Source organism: Camelina sativa, chromosome 17 (genome assembly GCF_000633955.1).
Source record: "Camelina sativa cultivar DH55 chromosome 17, Cs, whole genome shotgun sequence".
In the NCBI taxonomy this organism is placed as follows: Eukaryota; Viridiplantae; Streptophyta; class Magnoliopsida; order Brassicales; family Brassicaceae; genus Camelina; species Camelina sativa.
This window is the reverse complement of record NC_025701.1, coordinates 22183582-22202932: the sequence shown is the minus strand read 5'-3', so window position 1 is coordinate 22202932 and position 19351 is coordinate 22183582. Positions and strand designations below refer to the sequence as shown.

The window sequence follows — 19351 nt, the reverse complement described above, 5'->3', positions numbered from 1 at the left end:
TTTCATGTATTCTTGTTGTTTCCGCAGTAGTTCGGCATAGAAGGACACATATAGGGACTGCACGACTCCAAGTTTGGCACTGTTGGGATCACAAGGGTGGGAAGTTGCAGCCATTTTCAGAACTTTTGCAGTGGGGACGGGTGTATCCTCAGTCCAGCGAAGGGATCAGCTGCTTAGACTTCGACCTTGGACCTTTCTTTGCAACTCATGGTGCCACTAGTAGTGATGAAATTATTGATGCAATAGCAACATCAATATCTGCAAAGTATATTGGATTCAAACAATCTATCACAGCTCCTCTGTTTCTTAATTTTCCCTCTACAGTTTCAAGATACGACCAAAAAAACAGATAACAGTATAAAGACTGTTAGAATATATTCACCTCACTTGTATAAAGAACATACTTCTATTTATTAGCTCTTTAAAACTTCTCCTTATTGTACAAAAATTTTACAGCTAAAAATCAAACCACCTATTTTTTTTTTTTTAGTTCAATATAGGATCATGTTTCGAATTTTCGAACAGATCATCACCATTTTTTAGATTTTTAAAAATACAAATTATATCAATCCTAAAGGAAACATTATTGTTCTTCTTTAGGTTTGCATATGCACCTCTTCTGCTGCTCTGTCAACTCCTGCATTAAATTTCAAAACCAAATAAAATGATCAAATAAATGCAAAGCCTGGAATTTTTCTTCTATAAATTTGTGTTACTAATCAACTAGTATATATGTAGATAAACCTGGATCTGGCTTTGAAGAGTCTTCACATACTCCACAGCTTCTTCCAACATGTCTGCAGTGTTGGTTTGCTGCAACAAATAAAACAAACGAACCCGAATCATCATCGCTATACAAATCTCCCAGAGTTTCAGAAACGTCAAAAAGTTTGATTCCAATATAAAAAGGCAAACTACTCAGATATACTACACGGAATCTTGATTGAAAGACCGCACAATCATGGTTTATGGACTATGGAGTAGTTTTGAAGTTCCATTAGTGCCTTCACAATCATCAACAGTTAACATCCAAACTCCTTTACTGCTAAGCTAACTAAGAGGACTAACTCTTACCCTAAGCTTTAAGCATATATCATCTTGGACCCATTTCGTAACTTTTTTATAAAAAAAAACAAAATTCCAAGAAATCTGAAAATCAGTCTGCCCTGTAAAAAGAAATTTACCTTATCCATGTTTGGAACAAGTTCTTGCAGCCGCCTGATCCGATCACTTATTCGCGTTCTCCTCACCTAAAACAATGAATGGAAGAAAGCTTAATAACAAAACAAGAATGAGAAAGAAACAAAATCAGTACTGGAAAGCATCATCTAGCACAAAGATTTAAAGTAAATTACCCGCTCGGCAATGCTACGAGGATGAGTTGCACAACCTCGTTTAGCACGAACCCTACAAGGAACTGAATCTTCGAGAAGCTTGTCCATGTTCATATCCATCATTCCTGAGATCCCACCACTCATTTGCTCTTCTTTCTACTCAACAGAACAAAAGGGCAGATTTTAGTATCCGTATGCACACAAAGACTTAACGGTCTCCATAAAAATATGTCTAATATAACTAAGAGCCACCATTCCGAAACTACTCAAGTTACACGATCTTCCGATATGGAAACCTTAAATGTAAGGATCAATACATCAAAAATGGACTTTGAGCAGTGACTAATGGAAGGCACTTTATGTGCTGCCATCTACTAATACAAGCTTTACGCAACGCAACCACAGGATAACAAAGAAAAGATAAAACTGCAACTTGCTGCGATTTTGTTTCAAACAAATGCAAGTTGACAAACTAGACAAGACTAGTCTTTTACATCTTTATTGTCTCCACAATCGAAGAATTCAAACGCCCAATTAAACTATAACCGTTTCAATCCCTATAACAGAACTCAAGTCAGAACCTGAACTCAGCATTTTGACCATAAAAATTCGGACAAGTTGACAATAAAGTAAACAAAAGATCATTCAATAAAGTTCACATCTTTTTTTGGCAGGTTGAATCTGAATTAATACTAAATACTTGGGAGAATCTTACCATCTGAGAAGAGAAGTGTGCTTCTTCCATATCCCTAGACCGTTTGGTCGGAGAAATGTCAACGTTCGGCGACAAGTAATCATAACTCGCCGGAATCCCAAAATTAGAGAAAAACCCATCAGTCCCAGCACAAGACCCACTAAGAAAATCCGCCGGAGAACTATTCTGACGGTGAAAGCCACCACCTTGGTGAGTAGTACTATACAAACCCTGCTCAACAGAACTCGGGAACTCGAACGAGTCACGACTCGTTATCACACCAGAGTTGTTGTTGTTACCAGTAAGAAGTTCTGTTAAACAAAGATTAGGTTTCAAACCATCTCCCTCGTCTTCTTCTTCTTCTTCAAGTAGGGTTTCAATCCAAGTAGCTGGAGCTGAACGGATCCGAGATAACCCACTTCGACTCATCTCTCCTCCTCCTCCACCGTCCTCACCACTTCCGTCGCCGACATTAGTTGATTGCATCGGTGGTTTCTTCTCTTCTCCACCGGCGAAATGGCTCAGTCGGTGAATTGAATTGAATTTTTTCAGTGGAGACAATTAGACAAAAGAGACACAGCAGAGCCAGACCTGATTGTTCTCTTCTCCGATTGTTTTGTCTTTTAGTTGAATTTTTTGTTTTTCTACCGTGTGCTTATTTTTTAACACGGATACGTAAACCTGATCGTTGGATTTAGATACTTTGTTGAGTTTGACTTAGATCTAACGGTATAGAAGATAGAGTCTAGGTGCGGCGCGTAACTTTGGAATAAGTCTAGCTTTTGCGTCACTGTTGCTCCTTTTCTTTCTTTCGTTTCAGTGGATATGGTTTCATTATTCGTCTACGCGCAATTGCAACGCGTGAGTTTCAACTTCCGAGTCTTGACGGCGAGGTTAGGGAAGGGGAAAGAGAGAGATCTCTAAAAATGGAAACAAATTTGAAGCTGTTTTTTTTTTTTCGGTTATTTTCATGTTGGAAGATTCATCAAAGAAAAATTTATGATTTATGCCATGTACAGTGCAGTTCATTGTGACCAATGCCACTTTCAACCAAGCATTTTCTAATATGCCATAGGACCCACTTTTGGCTAATCTAAAATGACAAAATTGTCCTTAATTAAAGCTTTCATTTGTTTTTCTCTTCTTCTCTTATTTCTTTCGATCTCTCTCCAATTCACCATTTTTGTTTTTCTCAAAACCTCCAAAACTTTATTCTCTTTCTCCAAAACCCCATCTCTCCACATATCCAACTCTCTCTCTCTCTCTCTCCAAATTTCCATCTCTTTCATTTCAAACCTCTATATGATTTGCCTGTCCAAAATTTGCGATTCAAAAAACACATTGATGCATCTCCGGTGGACCAGATCCACAGTCCAATGGACAAGATGTCAAGATGTCTTTTGTTTTTCGATAGACCAGATCCGGTGGACTAGAAAACTGGTAAACCAAACTTTTCCATTTTACTAACAAATCTTGATCTTATGAAGCTGATATGGTCCGCTAGAGAAAATAAAGTTTTAGGGACTATAAATACCTTGGTTGTCGGATCTGGTCCACCAGAGTCAAAAAGCATCGACGGACAAAAAGCGCCGATGGACAAAATTGGGGTGCGCAACGAATTTTGATGTTGTATTTGATCTATTGTATCTGCAGACCTGTTATGTGGACAGAATTGTGAGTGGACATAAAAAACCTATCTAGAGGTTGAATCTGGTCCACCCAAAGTACAAAAAGTTTAGTACATGTCTTAGCAGACTTGTAGGGTAGACAAGTTATTTTGATAAATTTTGGACAATAATAGACATGTAAAGTCCAACCAAGCAGATCAGATCAATTTGAGAGGTTAATGGACAAATTAGGGATGGACTAAACCTGATTATATGGATTTGGTCCACTGAAATGTTATTTACTAAAAGGTTATTTCTGTCTTTTTGCTATGTGGCATGATAATGGAAAGTGGCAGAATTGATAAGAAAAGAAAAAAATGGCATTTTCTATAAGTTTTGTTTCAAAAATGGCATTCTTGACTAAAATCCCTTCATCAAACTTAATATTATTATTTTTCCCACAGCAAAAATAAGAATGATCTGGAAGTCTTTCAATGGCTACAAGTCGGCTATGATACCATACTGTTAACGAATACAAATATTAGTTGGATTAATTGATTAAAACATGCTAATATTGTAACATAGAAACTCAACACATTAACATGTTAATATTATAAATTTCATATAAAGTATCACTATCAAGTTAAACAACCATTTCCTTGTGTTGTACAACACAAATATATATATATATATATATATATATATATATCACTAGTAAAAAAAACATGTATAGCCACCAATATATTCGTGGCTGAGCCTAAATATTCGTGGCTATAAGACTAAAAAGTCACGAATTGTCACAAGAAAAAATCGTTGCTATAGCTTCGTAACTAAATTGTTGGTCTTGCTTTTTCGTGGCTCTAAAGTCACGAATTTGTCACTCATCATTCGTGGCTAAATTTAGCTACGTAAAAATCACAATTGCTTCGTTGCTAAATTAGCTACGTATTGATCACTTTTAGTTCGTGGCTAATCTAGTTACGTAACACTCACTTGTTATTCGTGGCAATATGAAGCTACGAAATTGTCACAGAGCTTAGTGACTATAATAGCCACGATTTGATCATCACATGCCAGTAGCTTAGCTATTAAGCCATGATTTTATGTTGGTGGCATTATTGTAACAAAGCTACAAATATTTTATTTTTTTTAAAAAGCTACAAATATAATTTGTTTAATGGCTGATTATTTGCCAAAACTATACAATAATGTTAATTACTAAAACCAAAAGCCAAAATCACAAAACATGAAATCCAAATAACCATATTTTACATTATCATAATTAGTTTGATGTTTACATATTACCAAAAAGAATTGCTAACTATCACATTAAGTAGTCTTATCTTACATTTTACCAAAAGACTTTCTAAACAAAAGTCTATCTGTTAGAAAGTTCAACAAAAAAACTTAACCATCATTGACCGAAACTTAACTACCAAATGATGCACACCAAGCATCTAAGTTGCCTTGGTGTGAAGATGGAGCTGAAGCAGGAGTTGTAGAAGCTGGAGCAGGAGAAGCTGGAGCAGGAGCAGATGTTGTAGAAGCTGGAACAGGAGCAGCTGTTGTAGAAGCTGGAGCATGAGCAGCAGCAGAAGTTGTAGCAGGAGCAGCAGCAGCAGACGGTTGTCTAATTCCAAGAGACTGCATGATCAGATTAAGTGCTTGTCGTGATGCAGCCAGCTCTCCCATAACCGTTCCCATGTTAGTATTCAAATCTGCAACATTGGTGTTGAGCGTCTTGAAGTTTGTCTCCAAACTAGAGATACGCATTTCCATGTCGAGGTTGCGGGAAATAGAAGCAGCTACTTTCTCAGATGGATTGATTTCCCGGTATTGAACACTGCCGATTCCATAGACATACCCAGTTTTAGACTGTCCACGCTGTGAGAGAAACAAAACAAATATCAAACATATATTCAAAAGCAAACATATACATATATAATGCAAACAAACAAACTTAACCAAACAAACAAAACAAAAAGAGAGCAAGATATTTCACCAATATATACATACCATAGAGCATGAGGCATTAAGAAAGTTAAAAGATTTTTTAAGAGAGTACCTTCAGATATTCTTTGTTCAACAGAACACGAGAAAGAATAGCAGATGTGGCAGTTTGGCTGTGCGGAGAACCATCTTCACTTGTAAACTGTGAAACAGCTTCCTCTACTTCGTTGACAAGACACTCAGCACGATGGTCGATGAAAGTTCCATCTTTGCGTGTGTGTGTCTTCCGCACAAGATCAGTGTAGGCTGGTGGTTCATCCGATGCAGACTCAATCATCTACAAAAAGAAAGATGAAACATTAGTATAGATATGAAAGTAAATAATAACATAGGAGAAGTATAACACTTACCATCTCATGCTCAATCTGCAAAAAACACTTAGGACCTGCACAAGCTTGTGAATCCCTTTACCATCAGGATTAGATAAGCGGCTTGCAGCAGCACTCTTGCTCTTCTTCTTTGTTGGTTCTGTTCCCCAATACTCCATTAGAGTGTCCCAATCAGATCCACATCAAAAACATCTACATCTACAAATCCTAACCATCAAAAACATGTTCTTAATACTAACAAATAGCAACACATAACAAGCAAATGACAACACTCAAAGCAAATCATAAGTGTCGGAAGAGATAAACTAGCAGAAGAACAATATCTAAACACCGTAAATAGAGCAGCAAACAAGAATAAAAAACCAAAAAAGTCGAACACTTCAACCAGAACAATATAAACAAAGCTAAGTGTCGGAAGATATATGAACCATCATTAGAGCAGCAAACAAGAATTCAAAAATCAATCATAAACGAGCACTTACTCAACAAATAAGAACAATATGAACAAAGCTATTTGTCGAAAGAGATATAGCAGCCAACAAAAAAAAAAAAATTACCACTTACTCATGTTTAAAATTCAAAATCAAAGAGAGACAGAACTAGTAATTAGGGAACCCAAGAAGAAGGGAGAAAGAGACAGAACAGAACTAGTAATTAGGGAACCCAATAAGAAGAAGAAGCAAAAGAAGAAGAATCGATTACCAAGAAGAAGAAGAACAGAACTAGTAATTAGACATCGTTAGTTACCTGCAGGACCTGAGTCGGAGGATCGTGGTAGACGGTGGCCAGAGAGATTCATTGCAGTTTGTCTGAAGAAATTGATCGGAGATATCGGAGAGATCTGGGACAGCAGCTTCGACGGAGGCAAGAAGAGAGTTTAGGTTTTTTCTTATTTTCTCTAAGTGTCGATATAAACTAAGAGGAGGACATTGAGAATCTCCCCAAAAAATATCTGAAAAATATCTAAACGCTCTCTTCTCTCTCTTACCTGCTCTTTCGACCGTTGTCTCTCTTTGCCGTCTCATTTCGCCGTTTCAAAGCTGCAGTCCCAATTCCTTGTGGGATTAAGAACTTCTCTCTCGGATTGTATATCTGAGCAGAGCAATCACCGGAGATTTCAACGTTTTCAGTCCGGTTTTCGACAATTTTCTTTGAGTTACAATTCGTGTGATTTTCTCTGAATCTATGGGTCTGGATAAGGAATCTCAGCTCGATAGATGTCTGAAGGCGATGTCAATCGAAGATAAAGAAGACCTGCCTGTGATCATCTCTGATCAACCTAAATTCAGCTCTTCAGCCAGAAATCATCGAAGTCTTCTAGGTAGGTTTTTAAATCCAGATTATCAAAAGATGTCCAAGTGGATTGTAGAGATGCCCAGGATCTGGCGTTTATATGATAGGGTTAAAGGGGTAGCTTTATCAAGGGATAAGTTTCAATTCATTTTCAAGTACGAAGAGGATATGGATGAGGTTCTCAAAACAGGGGTATGGACGCAAGATGATTGGGGTGTGGTGATGGAAAAATGGGTTGAAAATCTTCCTCCGGATTACTTGATGTTTCTTCCGGTTTGGATTAGGATTCGTAACATCCCGGTGAACCACTATACAAAAGATACGATCTCGACGATTCCTGAATCTATAGGTCGTATCCTTGATTTCCCTTTTGATGAGGAGGAAGCACAAAACAATGATTATATTAGAGTCCGGGTTCTCCTAGATATTTCCAAGAGGCTCAGAAATTCAAAGGAGCTCCAGCTACCAAATGGAACGTTTGTTGCAATAGGAATAGATTATGAAAGAATCAGAAAACGTTGTTTTAACTGCCAAAGAATGACGCATGAGAAATCACACTGCCCGTTCCTTATTCAACATCCTAGCGATCTGGTGATCGAAAATCCTGCTAACAATAATCTTGCTAACAATAATCTTGCTACTGAGAATAGAAATATTTTGGAACCGTTGGAGACACATGGTAATTCCTGTCAGGTTAAGGCAACAAAAGCTCCACTGAGTAACGTTTGTTCTCAAGTCTCGTTGAAAAACAACTCTGCAAAACTTCATATGGATGCGGTTTCAGGTACTTCCCTTTTTGGTTCTTTATCTACCTTTCACTCTGGTAGTTTAGAGGCTAGCTCCTCAAAGACTTCTCCTATAGCAATAGCTGCTTGTAAACGACCGAGATCTTGTTTAAAGAATTCTAAGGACCGCAAAGGAAAAAATAAGAAAGTTATCCCAGGCTCTTTAGTGATTGTTTCAGAAGCTGTTTCAATGATATCAGATCAACTACAAGGACAGGGAGAGGTTAATTATTCTCAGCTTCACCTAGATACGGTAGTTCATAGTGAACTGCCGTTGAATCAGTAAGACGTCTTAACTTGGAATTGCCAAGGACTGAGGAACCCTTGGACAATTACTAACCTCAGGGAAATGAGAAAAGAACATTCCCCTGACATACTTATCCTCATGGAGACGAAGAACATGGAAGTTTTTGTTAAAAAAGTTCAAGGATGGTTAGGATATCATCATCTCAGAACTGTAGAGCCCTTAGGTCTCAGTGGTGGTCTAGCAATCTTTTGGAATGAGACCCTAGATATTGATTTTTTGGTTGTGGATAAGAATCTTATAGATATGAAAGTTTCCTCTGGTTTGAAGTCTTGGTTTCTCTCTTGTGTTTATGGAAACCCAGATACTAATCTACGCTCTTTTGTATGGGATAAAATTACTAGTATTGGTATGTTAAGAACAGAGGCTTGGTGCATGGCTGGAGATTTCAATGCAATTTTGTCTAATGATGAAAAGAAAGGAGGTCCACTGCGAGAACTAAATTCTTTCCATCCCTTTAGAACTATGTTGAAAAATTGCGACATGACAGAAATTGGCAGTTCAGGAAATGGTTTTACTTGGGGGGGGGGGTGTTAGAAACAAACAGTGGATTCAGTGCAAGCTAGATAGAGGTTTTGGTAATCCTGCTTGGTTTTCTAGCTTCCCGAATGTGCATCAATGGTTCCTTGAAAAGCTTGGGTCTGATCATAAGCCTGTTTTGATCAAGTTTAGCAGTGAGAAGCAGTTATCTCTTAGACAGTTTCGGTTTGATAAGCGTTGGGCTGAAGATCCATCTTTTTTGGCAGTTATCCAAAAAGCATGGAATAAAGGTAACAATGAAAGTAAAACTTCTTTAATAGCAAGGGTAAAAAACTGCAGAAAGGACATTAGTGTTTGGAAGAAGAAGTTCTGGTCTAGTTCGATAAGTAGAATTAAAAGATTAAGACAAGAGTTGTCTGCTCAGCTTGATTCTCGCAATCCCTGCTTTCAAAGGATTAATGCTATTAAGAGAGAATTAGCTATTGCTTTTAGGGAAGAAGAAGTATACTGGAGACAGAAAAGCCATGAAAAATGGCTCCTTGATGGAGATAGAAATACAAAGTTTTTTCAAGCTTCTGTTAATTCTGCTAGAGTAAAAAACGCTCTACCATTCCTCGTGGATGAAACAGGGGGTGATCACTGCTCAGACAGCAAAAAGGGTGAGATTGCAGTTAAGTATTTCATGGATCTTTTCAAGTCCTCTCAACCGCAGCAACTTCAGACTTACTTAAGAAACTTCCAGCCTCGAGTCACAGCTAACATGAATCAAGAACTTTCTAAGCAATTGACAATTGACGAGATTAGGTTTGCTGCTTTCTCCATTAAAAGTGAAAGTGCTCCAGGTCCTGATGGCCTAACTGGGTTTTTCTACAAAAAATACTGGTCAGTAATCGAAGAGCAAGTGTTTTCTGAGGTTTTCTTGTTTTTGAAACTGGTTGTATGCCTAAGGATTGGAATCATACGCTCCTATGTTTAATCCCGAAAGTAAAAGCTCCAACCAAGATGTCTGACCTTCGGCCGATTAGTCTTTGTGCTGTGATCTACAAGATTGTTTCGAAAATTCTGGTCAACAGATTGAAGAAACACTTACCTGCTCTAATTTCTCCAACACAGGCTGCTTTTGTCTCAGAGAGATTTATTTCAGATAATGTTCTAATAGCCCATGAAGTTGTTCATAGCTTGCATACCCATCCAGTTTTCTCTCAGTCTGCTATGTTGATTAAAACAGACATGTCTAAAGCGATTGATAGACTTGAATGGAGTTTTTTACATCAAATGCTTCAAGCTCTAGGATTTCAAGACCGCTGGATAAAATGGATAATGGGCTGTGTTACTTCCGTGAGTTACTCTGTGGTAATTAATGGACAGAACTTTGGAGATTTTAAACCACAAACAGGCATTCGTCAAGGAGATCCTCTCTCTCCCTTTCTTATTGTCCTGTGCACGGAAGCTTTAATCCATCTCTTCAAGCAAGCAGAATGCGAAGGTAAAATCTCTGGCATACAATTCCATCCCTCTGGTCCAGCAATAACTCATCTATTATTTGCTGATGACAGCCTTTTCATTTGTAAAATGAATAAAGAGCAATGTGTTGAGGTGATGAATTGTTTAGAGAATTATGAATCTATGTCTGGCCAAGTGATTAACAAACAGAAATCGGCTATCACTTTTGGAACCAAATCCGACAAAAACTTATGGGATTGGATCAAGATGAGAACAAGAATTGAATTGGAAGGAGGTACCAGAAAGTACTTAGGGCTTCCGGAATGTTTAAGTGGTTCGAAGCATCAATTATTAGGGTTCATAAAGGATAGATTACAATCAAGATTAACAGGATGGTATGCAAAAAATCTATCTCAGGGAGGTAAAGAGGTTTTGATAAAATCTGTAGCTTTGGCCTTACCTATTTATGCTATGTCCTGCTTCAAGCTTCCAAAAGGAACCATTACTAAGCTGATTTCAGTAATGATGGATTATTGGTGGAATAACTCTCAATTCCAGAATAAGATACATTGGTTAAGCTATGATAAGTTAACTCTTCCCAAGGCTTTTGGAGGTTTAGGGTTCAAAGATCTAGAAATTTTTAATCAGTCTCTTTTAGCGAAACAAGCTTGGCGCCTTCTTCATGAGTAGGATTGTCTCTTCTCAAGATTCTTTAAAAGCAGATATTATGCTTCCTCCCCTTACCTAACAGCACCAACAGGTAAAAGACCATCTTATGCTTGGAGAAGTCTGCAGTTTGGAAAAGCTCTGCTTAACAAAGGTCTCAAGCGCACCATTGGAAATGGAGATAATACCCTTGTCTGGATAGACAATTGGTTATATGAAAATGGCCCAAGAAGACCTATTGGTATCCATTCTCTCATGAACATAAACCTCAAAGTGGCTGATCTTTTTAACCGTTTTACTGGGGATTGGGATGTCAGTCTTTTAAGATCTCTGTTTCACCATTCTGAGATTAATCTCATTAAAGCTATAAAGCCTAGAATTGGTTTTTCGGATGCTTATTGTTGGGGGGAAACAAACAATGGTATCTACTCTGCAAAATCTGGCTATGAACTGATGTATCAACAGGTTCACAAAATTAGACTATCAGAAGAGGAAGCTTTGCCATCGAGAAATCCCGTTTTTAAAGCTGTTTGGAAGGTTAAAACGGTACCCAAAATAAAAAAAATTTCTCTGGAAAGCTCTTAAAGGTGCTTTGCCTGTTTATGACAGATTACGATCTAGAGGAATCAGAGTTTTTGATGGATGTATGTTTTGTGATGAGGATTGTGAATCAATTAATCACATATTGTTTCTCTGTCCATTTGCAAGACAGGTATGGGCCCTTTCTAATGTGCCTATGCCTTTGATGGGTTTTGGAGATACAATTTTCGAAAATCTGCATTATCTCTTCAGTTTCAAACATTGTGTACCACTCCCTGACAATCTTAATCTGGACTTTCCTTGGATCCTGTGGTACTTGTGGAAAAACAGGAATTCATTTCTCTTTAATGGATATCACCAAGAGTCTAATCTTTTAGCTCAGAAAGCTGGGGAAGCGGCCAATGAGTGGAATGCAGCTCAGTTTTTAAGCCTGAATGAAAACCCGAATTCACCTCCACAGGTATTAACTTGGCAACCTCCCTTCAGAAATGAAGTTAAATGCAATATTGGCTTCTCTTGGTACAAAAAGCTGGCTCTCTCGGGTGCTTCTTGGATTGTAAGAGACTCTTTTGGTAATGTACTCCTTCACAGTCGAAGATCCTTTGCTCAAGTAGGATCTGTTTTTGAAGCTAAGATTAAAAGTTGGGATTGGGCCTTGGAAAGTATGAGTAGTCTGCATTTTGATCATGTTACCTTTGCTGCTACGACTTTGGACATTATTAAGGCAATACACAAACCTATTCAATGGCCAGCGATTGCAAATCATATCTCTCCTTTCCTTACTTTAGCCAGTGATAAACCTAATTGGTTTATTCTCTTTGAACCAAAGAACTGCAACATTGGAGCCTTTATGATTGCAGACAGTGTTACGAGTGACAGGAGGTTAAGTTCTTATGTTGCCAGAGGCTCTCCTGTGTGGCTGAAAGATCTCTTTGAAACGGAAAAGAGTTTCATTGTAGACTCTTTCACTTCTGGGTAGGTTTCTTTTTGCTTCTCACTATTCCAGCATTCTATTTTCTTATTTTAAAGCTGGATAGGTTTTTTTTAATTTTTGTTTCTTTAAGTTTGGAAAAAACAAAAATTCTTGGTTTCTGGGTTTTTTCTGTTGTGATCATGCTCTATGATCATCGTGCTCCTTGGGCCTTGGTAGCTAAGTCTCTTTTTGATTCCTTCATAATATCTTTCCTTATCTTCTACTTAAAATATTTTCCCTTCCTTTCCTTGCTACCAAGGAATTATATTAAATACTTAGATTTTGATATAAGACAAAGTTTGATTGAGCCTTAGGCGGTGATTATTCTGTTTAATCACTATATCTCTGGGTTTGGTCCCCTATGTCGTCACCCTTGACTTTTTGGTTCTAGAGTTATAAACTTTATGTCCTCCTATATATACTAGCCTTGTGCTTTCCTTCTTTTCACCTCTGTTTCTTTCTCTTCCTTAATCACTCGCTTGCTCACATCATGGCTCATGAATTATGGGATGACATCCAATACATGGTTTTGGGTCGGGATGACCCTGAACTCCTCATTCCCCATACTGCTTATGCTAGTGTCTTGGCTAAAAACAGAATAAGTCTGATTGGGAAACCCCTGAACCCGAGAGATCAATCCTTGAAGATGGTGATTCAGGAACTTCCACGTCTATGGGGTTTATCTTCGAGAGTTCATGGACGTATACTGGATGATAGCCATGTCCAGTTTCGATTTCAACTAGAAGAGGATATGGTTTCAGTGCTGAGAAGCCAACCTTGGTTGTATAAAGAGTGGTTTGTGGCGCTACAAAGATGGGAAGACTTCCCAAGAGAGGAATTTCTCACGTATATAGACCTATGGGTTCAGTTACGTGGAATCCCTTTTTCTGAAAGAACGGTCTGTTACATCGCTAACACTATTGGGGATGTTATGGTACTCGATTTCAATGAAGACACTACCCCTCAGATTGCTTTTCTTAGGGTTTAAGTTAGAATTGTCTTCACAGATAGGATCCATTTTTTTAGACGTGTTAGGTTTCAGTCTGGCGAGCGTGCGATGGTCGGCTTTGAATACGAAAAACTTTCAAAAATCTGCAGTAATTGCAGCCGTATAAACCATCAAGCAAGCTACTGTCCCTTTCTAGTTCCTCCAGTTGTTCCTGCAGAGGATGATGATGAACTTGTGGTCCCGGTATGGGATGAAGGCCAAAATTCACATTCTCCTAATCGTGAAACGGACATCCAGAGTTCAGAGAGCTCTGATATCTCATCGTACTCACCTATCTCTCAACCTCCTAGACAACCCTCTCCCTTACACAACAGGGTAGAAGCTGTTGCAGAGCAGCCTATACACAACTTGTCTGCCGCAACGCCTAAGTGTAAACAGGAGTCCACGGGATCCAACTCAGTAAGAGCTGCTCAAGCTAATCACAGGTTTGAAGTGGGGGAGAGCTCTAAGAGAAAGAAAGGTAAACAAATAGTTTCAGAGCAGAAGAGGAATACTCGCCATCGTACGAAGGAGAATGGAGTCAAGTTTTACACGGTATCCCCAGACCCTCCTTGATTCTCTTAACTTGCAGATAACCATCAGAGACAGATGCTTCTGTTCTCTGACAAGGCTTCGTACCTTTTGGTTGTTACAAAGTTAGAGAATAAAAATTACTAGTTGGTTCTAGGGTAGTTTGTAATTATTGGTCGTAGCTTTTTGGAAGATAGAAGATGTGAAAAAAGAAAGCATGCTGATCTTCTTCTGATTACTTTTTGAAGACATTCGGTTACTAATTCTCTGAAAGACGCAGTTATGATGTGTAAGATCCGATCACACCCCAAGCATATGTTTTAAGCTATAAGCTCAACTCCAGTTTCAGATTGGAAGATTGATCTTATTGAGAGAGTGATGATGTTCTTGGCTCTTACCAGCTTGCATCGATTTGCATTGGTAGCTGAATGTGTTGATACTAATGTTGTAACCTCTAGCTTAATGTTTGTTTCTGTCTTAATTCCCAGCAGTCTGTTATGTGGAGCTATCCACTCTTGTACATTGGGTAACTTTGTTTCACCTTGTATCTTTACCATGTGATATATAAAATGAAAGTTTTTGGAAAAAAAAAAAAACTAAGGGTCCGAATGGCGACAGCGGATTTGGTTGTGCGGGACAAATGATTTAATAGTGCGGTACGGTTCAACTGCGGTTTGTGCGGAAGAAATATATTTGCGGGACAAGTGCGGTTAGAAAAATGAAATAGTATATAATAATTTATAATTGGTGAAAGATTTACTTGCGTTACAGAACTAAATTATTGAATGATGAAAAAGATAACAAATAGTGCATTTTACAAATTATAGATGAATATATTAATATTTTATATAGTTGTAAATTATATTTTGTTTTGGGTTTAAGAAAAACATTTTCATGTATTTATGAACTTTAAATATCCAATATATTAAAAGTAAAAATTTAATTATTTGACATATATATTTTAAATCAAGTAAAATAAAAAATTATATGTTTATGTAGAGAAGTATATATTATATATAGGTGTGTGTATATCTATCCATATATTAAAGAATGGTTTTATATATAAAAAAATGAAAATCGCACTTGCACTTCTACCCTCTTCTATTTTGATGTGGGTAGACCGTACCGCTTTCTGAAGAGAAAAACAACCAAAATCTATAAAGTTTCATTATGTATATAATATATATTGTGTTAATGCGTTTTTCTGCACATATGTGATATTTGTGTGATTGGTGTATTTTGTTTGATCCGTCCCGCCACAGTTGAATTCCGTCCCGCTTAACTGCTTCCATTCACTACCTAAGAGGAGGAAAAGAGAGATTGTGTATATAATAAAAATTAAAATAACTATTTAGCAAAAAAATTCATTTAACCGGGAAACTAATGGTGGGAAATTATTTAGTGGGATGGTGTAAAAATTTTTCATTTAACCGCCCAAACCAAAAAAAAAATTGGTGTAAAAAAATTATTTAATTTTGATGAATTGTGATAAAAATTCTATGATTAAGCAACATGAATTGTACTAACAATTCTATGAATTATATTTTATATGTCTTAGTAACATTAATTTCCTGATAAAATAAAATATAATAAACATAATAAATTAATTCTTTATAGAAAATTTATATATAAAAAGAAAAGAACTCATAATTCATTGATAAAATAAAATATAATAAACAGAATAAATTCATTCCTTAAATAAATTTTATATATATAAAGAAAAGAACTCATAATCTATTTCAATATTAGTGCTATTATATGGCTTATCAAAATTATATGATTTAGCTTAAGCATACAATAAACCCCCATTATTACAAGCTAAAATTTAAGATTCGTCACACTTAAATTGTCTCCTTATTAGCTTGATAAGCCATATAATAGCACTAATATTGAAATATAGCTTAAAAGTTAAAGCAAACATAGTTATTGGTTGGCTTGTAATAAGAATTTCCAAAAAGAATAGTATAAATTTGTTTGTGTCTTTTTGAGTTTGTTTGGTCATATGCATATTTTTAACCAAGTTATGATGGGTTAGTGACCTTAAAAATTAGTTTAACTTTCTGCCTAAATTTTTCCATATTTTTGAAATATTTATCTTATTTGGTAGGTATGGTGGGAAATTAGTTTAACTAGTTACGTCCATGAGCTATCCAATTAGTTTGAAATATTGAACTGTGTGGAGGTACTATCATAAAAATTGGAGTTTGTACCAATTAGCAACTACAAACCACACAAATGGATGAGACGAACTTTGTGGAAGATTTCTACAAACTTTGAATCAAGATTTACTTGGCTTGTTTCACCATGAACCTTGTAATTCCATTAAGGTGTAAGGACACTCTCTTCTTCCTCATGCAGTTACAGAAATATTGAGACACATGATTGTTGACAGCCGGCAGTTTCAACATTTGACAGTTCGAAACCATTACTACTAGTCTACCACACAATTTGACGTAGCATTACTACTACATGTATCATGTATGGTTGAGAATTTATAGCATTTATGGTATATGTACGGATACTCATCAGCCAATGGAGACAAATCCTTGTTATTTTTTTTGCTATGGTTGAGAAATCACAACGTTTAAGTCAAGGCAACAAGAACGTTACTCGATATTTATAAAACTTCTTTATATTTAGTTCAATTCTTACCTACTCTATGTACTCAATGTTATCTCTTCTTCAAATATTTAACTTAGGTGATTACTAGTAAAAAATGACATTAAACAAAATCAGCCAAGTCACAACTTAAGTTATTGCGCAAAGTTTAACAGCAAACCACAAAAGATCTGAGAGATGGAGGAAGAACTCAAGAGCTTGATAAAAGTCTTGGTTTTTACAGTCATCTCCATATCTTATTGTTACTATTTGCCACCTATAATCAAATCAGGACTTCCTTGGTTCCTCTCTGTTTTCCCCATCCTTGCTCTGTTTCTTGTTCTTCCTCTGTTTTTCTCCACTGTGCATCTCTCTGTCAGCCTTTTTTCTCACATGGCTCGCAAATTTCAAAACTCATCCTCTTCTCCTTTGATAAAGGTCCACTAGTCCCAGTTCCCGCAAGTCTCTCTCGCTTTCTCTGTTTTACTGTGAAGAACAAGACTATTACTATTACTCCTGCACCGACTTAATCTTTGTCGGGTTAGTTGGATTTGATGACTAATGCCTTATGATATAGCCACGGAAATGTCACGAATTATATTCGTGGCAACGTCTTAGTCACGAGCGAGCCACGATTACAATTTGTGGCACTCAGTTAGTCACGATATAGCTACGGTATATTTCGTGGTATATACTTTTCCCTGTTTTAGTGAGATGGGATGGATATTTCGGTGGAATAGCCATGAAGATTGCCACGAATATTCTTAGTGGTTTCGTGTAGACACGGTTTTGCTACGAAATTTATCATGTCTATTTAGCCACGAATGTTTATGTGGCTATCGGGTGACAACGGTTGTCACGATGTACATTCGTGATTATTTCGTGGCTAAATTTGCTACGAATTTCTTTGATGGCTTTTTTGTGAAAAAAAAGATTTAGTCACGAATGTGTGACAAAAACGTGGTTATATATACTAAGTATATCATATTTAGTTAGAGAAGTATGGGAATATGTAATAATGGAATTATTCAGGTTTAAGAATTATATTTTTAAGTTTTCCACTAAGAAGTTATTCGTGTTTTTTTTTTTTGTCAAAGGATTTTCTTAAGTTATTCGTGTTGATAAAAGCTTTTGCATTTGTCTAATATTGTCGTGCATGCATTTATGAATTCTTTTAAAGTAATTAAACATTTTTTAATACTTTTTTAGTGTAAAAATGGAGTGAGCCGAACTTATAACATCCGATTAATCTTTCAGGATGAGTATAGTCCTCGAGTAGTGGACTGATACTCCTAAAGGATGACATCATGTAATTTGACTGATCAAATAGAGTGATTTAGTAAATTGAGGAGAATTGATCTTCGTCTAATATTTCATAAAATTGATAGATTCATTTTCTCCATTTCGAATAATGACTAATTTTTTTTTACAAAATAAAAAAAGAATTATAAATTCTGTAAGAATTAATACACTTTTTATTCAAACATTTAAAATCATAAGGCCATCTTTATTGGTGCAACTTTGTGTGTGTTCTTAGGCCTTTTTAAATTAGAAAAATTGTAAAAGTGGTCTTAGATCAGTTTGATAGTTCTTATTGTAGAACTGTTGTTGGGCTTGTTTTTGTGTGATGTGGCGTGTTGTGATTGGAAAAAATTAAATATATTAATTAAATATAATGTTTGTGTGTTTTAATTAATTAAGTAATATGTTTGTTTTTTTTTTTAAAAAAAATTTTATTTACAATGTTTTGTTGTTTCATAAAAATTTAGTATTGTATTTTGAATTTTAGTAAAAGGTTTATAAGTTTCAAATTTAAATGTTTTTTATAAGTTTTTAAAATTGTAATATAATTAAGAATATTATATTATTAAATCTTGTGATCTTAAATATGTTCTTTCAATAACTAACTTTTTAACAAAAGATCTTAACTACTGATCTTACATTATTTTCATAATATACTAGGTAAAAGTCCGCGCATATGCGCGGATTGCTGTATTAGTTATGTTAATTAATTTAATAATTATAAAATTTGCCAATATTTTTAGAAATGTTTCTCTCATCTATCCATTTTCAAAAATATCCATTTTTAAATATGCAAAATTATAAAGTTTTATAAGATTTATAAGATATTTCTAGATAGTACGTACTACTTAGAGACTCAATCCAAATATTTATAAGGTTCTTTTTTGTTTTTGTCAAATTGATAAAATTTTGAAAGGTTTTTAAAAGGTATTTATAAAGTATATATAAAATTTTACACACACATATATATATATAGATAGTTTATGTATATTTTTCTAAGATTACACGTACTTCAGCTTTTCGTGGCATTTTTAATAAAGTTTTTAAAATGTGTAGTTTTCAAAAGTGGTATTAGAAAAGAGGTGTGAAAGTCTATATATATATATATATATATATATATATATATATATATATATATATATATATATATATATATATATATATATATATATATATATATATATATATATATATATATATATATATATATATATATATATATATATATATATATATATATATATATATATATATATATATATATATATATATATATATATATATATATATATATATATATATATATATATATATATATATATATATATATATATATATATATATATATATATATATATATATATATATATATATATATATATATATATATATATATATATATATATATATATATATATATATATATATATATATATATATATATATATATATATATATATATATATATATATAA

At 35.3% G+C, this 19351-nt stretch overlaps 2 protein-coding genes and 1 pseudogene across 4 annotated transcripts; 1 reads left to right on the top strand and 2 right to left on the bottom strand.

Annotated features, from left to right (window-relative positions):
- LOC104757849 (transcription factor bHLH80) lies at window positions 488-2647 on the bottom strand. Its single transcript, XM_010480637.2, has 5 exons — window positions 2050-2647; window positions 1356-1490; window positions 1185-1250; window positions 745-813; window positions 488-637 (listed from the first exon to the last, which is right to left on the bottom strand). The coding sequence occupies exons 1-5, from the start codon at window positions 2512-2514 to the stop codon at window positions 584-586; spliced, it is 789 nt and encodes a 262-aa protein (XP_010478939.1). The 5' UTR covers window positions 2515-2647; the 3' UTR covers window positions 488-583.
- LOC104757848 (translation initiation factor IF-2-like) lies at window positions 4896-6813 on the bottom strand. 3 transcript variants are annotated; one of them, XM_010480633.2, is made up of 4 exons: window positions 6722-6813; window positions 5996-6181; window positions 5701-5922; window positions 4896-5519 (listed from the first exon to the last, which is right to left on the bottom strand). In XM_010480633.2, the coding sequence occupies exons 2-4, from the start codon at window positions 5996-5998 to the stop codon at window positions 5064-5066; spliced, it is 681 nt and encodes a 226-aa protein (XP_010478935.1). In that variant the 5' UTR covers window positions 5999-6181; window positions 6722-6813; the 3' UTR covers window positions 4896-5063. The 3 variants fall into 3 exon arrangements, with proteins under 3 accessions (XP_010478935.1, XP_010478936.1, XP_010478938.1); XM_010480634.2 differs by having other exon boundaries at window positions 5996-6172; window positions 6722-6811; XM_010480636.2 differs by having other exon boundaries at window positions 5996-6113; window positions 6722-6809.
- On the top strand, window positions 12936-14067 carry LOC104757847 (annotated as a pseudogene).